The sequence below is a fragment of the Hemitrygon akajei genome, chromosome 31 (assembly GCF_048418815.1).
Source record: "Hemitrygon akajei chromosome 31, sHemAka1.3, whole genome shotgun sequence".
NCBI classification, from domain to species: Eukaryota; Metazoa; Chordata; class Chondrichthyes; order Myliobatiformes; family Dasyatidae; genus Hemitrygon; species Hemitrygon akajei.
Window position 1 is genome coordinate 2,418,273 of NC_133154.1, and position 10,398 is coordinate 2,428,670.

The 10,398-nt window shown below is 49.7% G+C and overlaps 1 protein-coding gene across 1 annotated transcript in view; it reads left to right on the plus strand.

Moving 5' to 3' along the window:
• The window catches only part of LOC140719046 (integrin alpha-M-like), a 58,728-nt gene that overhangs the window by 16,205 nt on the left and 32,125 nt on the right, over positions 1-10,398 (plus strand). The window contains exons 14-16 of the mRNA XM_073033411.1: positions 36-239; positions 690-820; positions 4,886-5,040. Coding sequence (XP_072889512.1) covers positions 36-239; positions 690-820; positions 4,886-5,040 — 490 coding nt within the window. The remainder of the gene's footprint in view (positions 1-35; positions 240-689; positions 821-4,885; positions 5,041-10,398) is intronic.

Consider the following 10,398-nt stretch of genomic DNA (forward strand, 5'->3'; position numbering starts at 1 on the left):
TTTCTCCGCTGTCCCACCCCCCCCCCCACCCCCAGGGCAAGTTGGACCCTCGAATCCGCTTGACTGGTAGCCGGGGGGAGCCCCTGTCCCGGTTCGGGGCGGCGATCGCCCAGCTGGGCGACCTGAACGGGGACAAGTTGTCGGACGTGGGGGTCGGGGCTCCCCTAGAAGACGAGAAGAGAGGTGGCATCTATATCTATCACGGGACGAACACTGGGCTGAACCCGGTTCCTGCACAGGTCAGTCTGAACCTCCGAGCGTCCGTCTGTTCCTTCACACACCCACCCCCCCCCCAGCCCGGCCCTGTGACCGCACACAGCCCAGTCAATCACTCTGTCCCTCCATGATCCTCGCAGGTTGGCCTGCCTCTCCGTTCCACCATCCTTCCCTCCATCTCTGCCTCCCTCCGCCTGGCTCCCTCTCCCTCAGTCCCTCGCTCTGCCCTCCTCCTTCCCCTCGCCATCCTTCAGTCAGGCGGTCACTCAGGTCAGGCTTCCGTAACCAGTTGCTGGCGATCAGCTGTTTCCAGGTAGCATTGCTACGGAGAGCCAGTGTCGCCTATAACCGGGTGGTAGGAAGCGCCAGCTCCTGGGTGGTTCTGCCTGGAGCCGGTTGCTGGGGATGGCCCTGTCGCCAGGACGGTGTGTCTGACACCAGAACCCAGATCTGTTCTTACTCCCTCCCGACAGCACATCCGCTCGTCTACCGTGCAGACCGGCCTCCAGTACTTCGGCCGCGCCATCCACGGCGCCCTGGACCTCAGCAACGACGGTCTGGCGGACATCGCGGTGGGCGCCTTGAACAAGGTCTTCGTCTTTCGGTAGGCGTCCCCCACATCTCCTCCGTCTGAGGTCAAGAGAGTTGGGGCCTTGACGTTACCGGGTGTGAATATCGCCAGTAGTCTGTCCTGGTCCAATCACATAGACGCCAAGGGCAAGAATTCTCACCAGCTCCTCTACCTCCATAGGACCATAAGGCACAGGAGAAGAACGAGACCATTCAACCTACCGAGTGCTCCGCCATTTATTATCCTTCACAACCCCATTCTCCTGCCTTCTCACCGTAATCATTGACGACCCTATCAATTTCCGCTTTAAATATATCCAGTAAATTGTTTTCCGTAGCCGTCTGTGACTCTCAGGAGACTAAAGAAATTCGGAACGTCCCGTCAACCGTCACCAATTTTATCGATGTATCTAAGGCCAGAGGACGCAGCCTCAGAATAGCGAAACGTCCCTTTAGAACAGAGATTAGAAGAACTTTCTTTGGATAGAAGGTGCTGAGTATGGGGAATCTATTACCACAGAAGGCTAGAGTTAAAGTGAGGGTTGTTGGGCAGCGCGGCTCGAAGGACCGGCAGGGTCTATTCCGCGCTGTATCCCAATAAATACATATTGAAAAAATCTTTGTAATTTTCTATGGACTCTTTCAAGCTTATTGATTTCCTTCTTGTAGGTAGGTGACCAAATCTGCACGCAATACTCCAAATTCGGTCTTGTAGCTTTTATTCCGTCCGCCAGAGGAAGCGGGATCTCCCAGTGGCCACCCATTTTAATTCCACTTCCCATCCCCATTCTGATATGTCAGTATATGGCCGCTACCGTCGCGGTGACGCCATACTCAGGTTGGAGGAGCAACACTTTATATTTCGTCTGGGTAGCTTCCAATCTGATGGCATGAACATTGATTTCTTGAACTTGAATGCCCCCCCTTTCACCATTCCCCATTCCCATTTCCCTCTCTCACCTCATCTCACTATCTGCCTATTACCTCCCTCTGATCCTCCTCCCATTTTCTTTCTTCCATGGCCTTCTGTCCTCTCCTATCAGATTCCCCCTTCTCCAGCCCTGAATCTCTTTCGCCAATCAGCTTCCCAGCTCTTTACTTCACCCATCCCGGTTTCACCTATCAGCTTGTGATTCTTCCTCCCCTCCCCCCACTTCCTTACTCTGACTCCTCATCTTTTTTTCTCCGGTCCTGGTGAAGGGTCTTGGCCCGAAACGTCGACTGTACTCTTTCTGGCCTGCTGAATTCCTCCGCATTTTGTGTGTGTTACTTGGATTTGCAAGCATCTGCAGATCTTGTCTTGCTTGTGACTAGCCATTTTAGTCGTCATTCTGTCTTGTTCTACCTGCGTGCACTGAGCTGTGAAATGATCTATGGTATTCAAAACAAAGTTTTTTCACTGTACCTGTGACAATAATAAACCAATGTATTAATTGGGGGATAGAAGTGAGCGATTGAGTGGGCGATTGAGGCCCAAACTCAAGAGGCCTGTTCAAGAGCCTTATAACAGCGGGGTAGAAGCTGACCTTGAGCCTGTTGGTACGTGCTTTTACACTTTTGTATCTTCTGGTAAATCAGTTTAGCGCTGTCACAGCGCAAAGCTCGGTTTGCATAATCGATCAGATCATTACACCGTGCATTGAGGTAGATCAAGGTAAAACAATACCAGGTGGCAGAATAAAGCGAAACAGCTGCAGAGAAAGCTCAGTGTAGGCGGGCAACAAGGTGCGAGCGCCACGATGAGGTCGATTCTCCGGCTTTTGTATTTTCTGCCTGATCGAGGGTGGGAGCGGGGAGAAATGAGAATGCCCGGGTGAGTGATCCTTCAGGCAACAGAAAGTGTAGACAGAGTCCAAAGAAGCGAGGCTGATTTCCATGATGTGCCGAGTTCAGTGTTAACTCCCTGGGGCTTTTTTTACGGCCGTGCGTAGAGCAGTTACCGAACCACGCTGTGATATATTCAAATACGATCCTTTCTATGGTACATCAATACAAAAATTGGTGAGGGTCGACAGGTCCTCATGCAGAATTTCTGTAGCCTCTTGAAGGCCTAGAGACGCTATTGAGCTGACTTGCCGTGACTTCTACGTGTCTGGGCCAGCAGAGGCGATGGGTGATGTAAACTCCCGGTGATTTAAACATCACTCCTAGTGATGTAAACTCCCGGTGATTTAAACGCCACTCCTAGTGATGTAAACTCCCGGTGATTTAAACGTCACTCCTAGTGATGTAAACTCCCGGTGATATAAACGTCACTGCTAGTGATGTAAACTCCCGGTGATATAAACGCCACTCCTAGTGATGTAAACTCCCGGTGATATAAACGCCACTCCTAGTGATGTAAACTCCCGGTGATTTAAACGCCACTCCTAGTGATGTAAACTCCTGGTGATATAAACGCCACTCCTAGTGATGTAAACTCCCGGTGATATAAACGCCACTCCTAGTGATGTAAACTCCCGGTGATTTAAACGCCACTCCTAGTGATGTAAACTCCCGGTGATATAAACGCCACTCCTAGTGATGTAAACTCCCGGTGATTTAAACGCCACTCCTAGTGATGTAAACTCCTGGTGATATAAACGTCACTCCTAGTGATGTAAACTCCCGGTGATATAAACGCCACTCCTAGTGATGTAAACTCCCGGTGATTTAAACGCCACTCCTAGTGATGTAAACTCCCGGTGATATAAACGCCACTCCTAGTGATGTAAACTCCCGGTGATATAAACATCACTCCTAGTGATGTAAACTCACGGTGATTTAAACGCCACTCCTAGTGTTGTAAACTCCCGGTGATATAAACGCCACTCCTAGTGATGTAAACTCCCGGTGATATAAACGCCACTCCTAGTGATGTAAACTCCTGGTGATTTAAACGTCACTCCTAGTGATGTAAACTCCCGGTGATTTAAACGCCACTCCTAGTGATGTAAACTCCCGGTGATATAAACGCCACTCCTAGTGATGTAAACTCCTGGTGATTTAAACGTCACTCCTAGTGATGTAAACTCCCGGTGATATAAACGCCACTCCTAGTGATGTAAACTCCCGGTGATATAAACATCACTCCTAGTGATGTAAACTCACGGTGATTTAAACGCCACTCCTAGTGTTGTAAACTCCCGGTGATATAAACGCCACTCCTAGTGATGTAAACTCCCGGTGATATAAACGCCACTCCTAGTGATGTAAACTCCTGGTGATTTAAACGCCACTCCTAGTGTTGTAAACTCCCGGTGATATAAACGCCACTGCTAGTGATGTAAACTCCTGGTGATATAAACATCACTCCTAGTGATGTAAACTCCTGGTGATGTAAACGTCACTCCTAGTGATGTAAACTCCCGGTGATATAAACGCCACTGCTAGTGATGTAAACTCCCGGTGATTTAAACGCCACTCCTAGTGATGTAAACTCCTGGTGATTTAAACATCACTCCTAGTGATGTAAACTCCTGGTGATTTAAACATCACTCCTAGTGATGTAAACTCCCGGTGATATAAACATCACTCCTAGTGATGTAAACTCCTGGTGATTTAAACATCACTCCTAGTGATGTAAACTCCCGGTGATTTAAACATCACTCCTAGTGATGTAAACTCCTGGTGATTTAAACATCACTCCTAGTGATGTAAACTCCCGGTGATATAAACATCACTCCTAGTGATGTAAACTCTTTGAAGTTCTCAACATTCTCGAGCAGACAAGTGTGGATGCACCACCACTGGTGGTGGAGTGGAGCGAGAAGAGGGAGGGAAGGGGAGTGAGAAGGGAGTGGGCAGGGAGAAAGGAGCGAGACAGGTGGAATTGGGAGTGGGGGAGGGCATTAGAGGATAGGAGTGAATTGAGAGGGAGAGGCTGAGGAAAGACGGAGGGATGGTGAGGAGAACAGGTGACGGATAAGAAGTGAGGGGGTGACGCAGAGAGATGGGGAAGTGGAACAGAGAGAGCGGGAAGGAGAAGGGGAGAGAAAGAGTGCGAGGTACGGGGAGAGGGATGGGGAGGGAGATGGATAGAGGGAGGAGGACCCATATATGGGACAGGAAGAGGCAGTCTGTGTTATATACACTGATGGGTCCCTGTCACCTTTCCTAGGTCACGCCCAGTCGTGGATGTCGAAGTGCAGATCACCTTCACCCCGGCCAAGATCAAGTTAAAGGACGTGGACTGCCCAGACAATGCTCCAGCAAAACCCATCGTACAAGTGGAAATGTGTTTCACCCTGAAAGAACTCACCAAGAAACTATCAAGTAAAAACACCAACCTGAGACAAAAAGAAATTAACACCCTGGGGTTAGATCTCAGCCTATAACCCATTTGCAGGAATGCCTGTTATTCTATACATAGACCCTCAAAAGCATCTCATTAAATCCCAGCCTGAAACAACTCTATATTCTATATATAACAATATATAACAATTCTATATATAACCACCCAAACACTGGATCAGATTCTAGCCTGTAACCCACTTCTGTCGATCTGCCGAAGCCCTGGATTAGATCCCATTTTGCAACCCATTCCCTGAGACCTTTTATTCTATATATAACACCACCCTCCACTAGAACCCCTTGATTCGTGGCCAGTTTGCAACGCACTCCCGGGGATCTGTTATTCGATGTAGAACCCACTCCTCCCCCCCTACCCCCGAACCCCTGGCTTAGATTCAAGCCTGTAACCCACCTTTGGAGATCTACAATTCTACCTATACACCACCCAAACACTTGGATTAGATCCCAGCCTGTAATCCACTCCTGGGAATCTGATATTCAATATAGATACCACCAGAGCCCCTGGGTCAGGTTCCAGTCTGTCATGGAATCTGCCCCGTGAATGAAAGTAGGGCATTACTGAACTGACCAATCAGGGTATCACCTTCTGCTGAACTAATGGCATCTCACCCTTTCTGCCGACATAATGTCCATGTTCCACTGTTCCCTGCACATTCATGTATCTGTCTGTTAGCTTCCTAAAGACCTTTATCAGACCCTCCAACATAACCCCCCCCCCCCCCCCCACCGGGCATCACTTTCCAGGCTCCCACCATTCTCTGTTGTCTCTGTACGAGACCCTTAATAGGATTGGAAAGGGTAGGAGACAGAGCAGGTTTAAGAAGATAAGGGGTGATGGGGAGCAGTTCAACATGGTAGGTGATAGGTGAGGGGGAATGTTGTTTCCCTCATTCTAAAGACATCCTCATCCCTCTCTCCCCTGCTCCCGCCCTCATGCCCCTCCGATCAACTCCCTCTGATCCCCCAACTTTTTCTCTTTATTCTCTTTTCCCACCAGATTCCTTCCTCAGCTTTTCCACTCTCCGACCGATCGACTCCCAGCTTCTCACATCATCCCCCCTCTTTCCCACCCAATTCCCAAACACTCCTCCCTCCCATCACTTGGTCTCACGTGTTACCTGTTGGGTTGTTTCCTTCCCATCCCTCCACCTTCTCACTCCGGCTTGTCCTTCCCATCCTTCCACCTTCTCACTCCGGCTTGTCCTTCCCATCCCTCCACCTTCTCACTCCGGCTTGTCCTTCCCATCCCTCCACCTTCTCACTCCGGCTTGTCCTTCCCATCCCTCCACCTTCTCACTCCGGCTTGTCCTTCCCATCCTTCCACCTTCTCACTCCGGCTTGTCCTTCCCATCCCTCCACCTTCTCACTCCGGCTTGTCCATCCCATCCTTCCACCTTCTCACTCCGGCTTGTCCTTCCCATCCTTCCACCTTCTCACTCCGGCTTGTCCTTCCCATCCCTCCACCTTCTCACTCCGGCTTGTCCTTCCCATCCCTCCACCTTCTCACTCCGGCTTGTCCTTCCCATCCCTCCACCTTCTCACTCCGGCTTGTCCTTCCCATCCCTCCACCTTCTCACTCCGGCTTGTCCTTCCCATCCCTCCACCTTCTCACTCCGGCTTGTCCTTCCCATCCTTCCACCTTCTCACTCCGGCTTGTCCTTCCCATCCCTCCACCTTCTCACTCCGGCTTGTCCTTCCCATCCCTCCACCTTCTCACTCCGGCTTGTCCTTCCCATCCTTCCACCTTCTCACTCCGGCTTGTCCTTCCCATCCCTCCACCTTCTCACTCCGGCTTGTCCTTCCCATCCCTCCACCTTCTTACTCCAGTTTGTCCTTCCCATCCCTCCACCTTCTTACTCCGGCTTGTCCTTCCCATCCTTCCAGTGCCGGTGAAAGGTCTCAACCCGAATCACCGACTGTTCATTCTCCTCCACAGATGTTGCTCTGGGGTGGGTGGGTGTGAGTGTGTGTTCTTTTGCATGTGTGTGCACAGATGCACGTGTACGTCTGTGCATCTGCATGTGTATGTGTGTGTGTGTGTATGTGTGTTTGCGCACGCGTGTGCGTGTGTGCACCCATGCATGTGTGTGAGCCTGTCTGTGTGTGTTCTTTTGCGTGTGCACACATGCGCGTGTATGTCTGTGCGTCTGCATGTGTGTGTATATGTGTGTGTGCGCACGCATCTATGTAAGTGTGTGCATCTGCATGTGTGTCTGTGTGGGTGAGTGTCTGTGTGCGTGTATGCATATGTGTGCGCGCGCGTGTGCGTGTGTATATGTGTGCGTGTGTTATGGGTGTATGCACCTGTGTATGTGTGTGAGCCTGTGTGTGTGTGTGTGTGTGTGTGTGTGTGTGTGTGTGTGTGTGTGTGTGTGTGTGTGTGTGTGTGTGTTCTTTTGCATGTGCACACGTGCGCGTGTATATCTGTGCGTTTGCATGTGTGTGTATGTATGGGTGTGTTATGCGTGAGTGTGAGTCTGCGTGCACGTATGTGTGTGTGTTCATGCATGTGCACGTGTGTGTTATGCATGTGTGCATGCAATACCTTGGGATTCTCTTTAATCTCAATTGTGAAGGACTTCATGTCTTTGTTTCTTGAAGCCTGTACTGGTCCCTCTACTACCCTCAGGGTCTCTCCTCTACAACCCTAACCCTAACCCTCTACTACCCTCAGGGTCTCTCCTCTGCAACCCTAACCCTAACCCTCTACTACCCTCAGGGTCTCTCCTCTACAACCCTAACCCTAACCCTCTACTACCCTCAGGGTCTCTCCTCTACAACCCTAACCCTAACCCTCTACTACCCTCAGGGTCTCTCCTCTGCAACCCTAACCCTAACCCTCTACTACCCTCAGGGTCTCTCCTCTACAACCCTAACCCTAACCCTCTACTACCCTCAGGGTCTCTCCTCTACAACCCTAACCCTAACCCTATACTACCCTCAGGGTCTCTCCTCTACAACCCTAACCCAATCCCTCTACTACCCTCAGGGTCTCTCCTCTACAACCCTAACCCTAACCCTATACTACCCTCAGGGTCTCTCCTCTACAACCCTAACCCTAACCCTATACTACCCTCAGGGTCTCTCCTCTACAACCCTAACCCAATCCCTCTACTACCCTCAGGGTCTCTCCTCTACAACCCTAACCCTAACCCTATACTACCCTCAGGGTCTCTCTTCTACAACCCTAACCCTAACCCTATACTACCCTCAGAGTCTACAAACCTAACCCAATCCCTCTACTACCCTCAGGGTCTCTCTTCTACAACCCTAACCCTCTACTACCCTCAGGGTCTCTCCTCTACAACCCTTTGGAAAAAGCGAACAGAGTACAGAGTTAATGGCAATGTGGGGGAACAGAGGGATCTTGGGGTCCACGTCCATAGATCCCTGAAAGTTACCGCACAATTTTATAGGGTGGTTAAGAAGACGTGGTGTTCATTAGACAGATGATTGAGTTCAGCCGCGACCTAATGTTCCAACTCTATAACCCTCCACGTTTGCAGCATTGTCTTCGTTCTGCTCTCCTCATTATAGGAAGAATGTGGGAGATTCAGGGAGGGGGCAGAGCAGATTTACCAGGATGCTGCCTCGTTTAGAGAATATGTTTTACGAAGAAAGGTTGATCGACCACAGACTTAGCAGTGATGAAGGAGGAGGAACGACGTGATAGAGGTGTAAAAAACAAGAAGCATAGATAAGCGGATAGTCAATGCCTTATTCCCAGGGCGGTAATGGCAAAAACAAGAAGGCATCACTTTAAGGTGACCTGAAACCATAAGCCATTACAGGTATAATATAATTAGGCTATTCGGCCCATCAAGTCTGCTCCACCATTCCATCATGTCTGATTTATTATCGCTCTCACCCAGATTCTCCTGCCTTCCTTCTGTAGCTTTTGATGGCCTTACTAACCGAGAACCTAACAACCTTCGCTTGAACTATTCCCAATGACTTAGCCGCCACAGACAACTGTGACAATGAATTCCACAGATTCACCACCCTCTGGCCAAAGAAATTCCTCATCATCTCTGTTTTAAGTGGACGTTCGTCTACTCTGAGGCTGTGTCCTCTGGTCCTAGACTCCCCGATTATAGGGAACATGCTCTACACATGTACTCTACTTGGGGCTTTCAATATTCAATAGTTTGAATGAGATCCCTCTCCCCATTCTTCTAAACTCCAGTGAGTACAGGCCTAGAGACATCAAACGTTCCCCATACGTAAACCCTTTCATTCCTCAAACCTCCTCTGGACCTTCTCCTACGACAACACATCCTTTAATAGAGGGAAGTATAGAGGTAGTCACACACACACAGAGTACAGATCTCTCTCTCTCACACACACGCACACACACAGAGTACAGATCTCTCTCCCTCTCACACACACAGTACAGATCTCTCTCTCTCTCACACGCACACAAAGTAAAGTTCTCTCTCTCACACACACACACACACACACACACACAGAGTACAGATCTCTTTCTCTCTCACACACACAAACAGTACAGATCTCTCTCTCACACACACAGAGTACAGATCCCTCTCTCTCACACACACACAGTACAGATCTCTCTCTCTCACACACACACACACACAGTACAGATCTCTCTCTCTCTCACACACACACACAGCACAGATCTCTCTCTCACACACACACACACAGCAGATCTCTCTCTCTCTCACACACACACACACACACAGTACAGATCTCTCTCTCACACACGCACACACACAGAGTACAGATCTCTCTCTATCTCTCTCACACACGCACAGAGTACAGATCTCTCTCGATCTCTCTCACACACACGCACACACACAGAGTACAGATCTCTCTCTATCTCTCTCACACACGCACACAGAGTACAGATCTCTCTCGATCTCTCACACACACACACACACACAGTACAGATCTCTCTCTCTCACATGCACACACAGAGTACAGATCTCTCTCTCTCTCTCACACACACACACACACACAGAGTACAGATCTCTCTCTCTCTCACACACACACACGCACACACAGAGTACAGAACTCTCTCACACACACAGTACAGATCTCTCACACACACACAGTACAGATCTCTCTCTCACACACAGTACAGATCTCTCTCTCTCTCACACACAGTACAGATCTCTCTCTCACACACACAGTACAGATCTCTCTCTCTCACACACACAGTACAGATCTCTCTCTCTCTCTCACACACACACACACACACACACGCACACACACAGAGTACAGATCTCTCTCTCTCACACACACACACAGTACAGATCTCTCTCACACACACACACACACACAGAGTACAGATCTCTC